The sequence below is a fragment of the Penicillium cataractarum genome, assembly GCF_028827025.1.
Source record: "Penicillium cataractarum strain IBT 29864 chromosome Unknown utg000009l, whole genome shotgun sequence".
In the NCBI taxonomy this organism is placed as follows: Eukaryota; Fungi; Ascomycota; class Eurotiomycetes; order Eurotiales; family Aspergillaceae; genus Penicillium; species Penicillium cataractarum.
Genome location: NW_026622745.1, coordinates 152,090 through 152,597, shown reverse-complemented (window position 1 = coordinate 152,597; position 508 = coordinate 152,090). Strand labels below are relative to the sequence as shown.

General features: G+C 43.7%; 1 protein-coding gene across 1 annotated transcript; it reads right to left on the bottom strand.

Moving 5' to 3' along the window:
* Positions 1-103: 103 nt before the first annotated feature.
* N7496_010746 (uncharacterized protein) lies at positions 104-508 on the bottom strand (the record flags this gene model as incomplete). Its single annotated transcript, XM_056703659.1, has 3 exons — positions 104-213; positions 355-390; positions 433-508. The coding sequence occupies 3 exons, from the start codon at positions 506-508 to the stop codon at positions 104-106; spliced, it is 222 nt and encodes a 73-aa protein (XP_056549619.1).

Below are 508 nucleotides of genomic sequence, written 5' to 3'. Positions count from 1 at the left end.
AGCAGGTTGGAACCCAGTGGCTTTGCTTAACAATATCTCCATCATTTTGCAAACAAGACTAGCGTCCAACAATGCTCCTGTTATTAGACGACCTCGAAAGTCACTAGCCCAATGAGTTGTTGCTCAGTTCCTCTGTTGCAAACACGCTGTAGTTTTGCAATGGCACACCCATGTCGGCGCGCTTCAGGTTAAATACCACGCGATGCGATTCATCTATTTTTTCAATATCTCAGCGGTCTTCCTAGAACATTCTCTGCACATATAATGGGTTATCGTCAACGTGCGATACACTCCATTCCCATGACCCTTTACATCCATTAGTATTAGATCAATTCACCTCCACGCTCAACTTACCGTCACGGATCAGAATATGTCGAGAAAGGGTAAAAACTGAATTCAAGGGGTTGTGGATGTATATAACAATCAACTAACGTTCAGACATGTCCATAGAAACAGATTCAATGTCAGAGCCGGGGCCGTCATTGATTTCAAGATTGACGGCATCCAT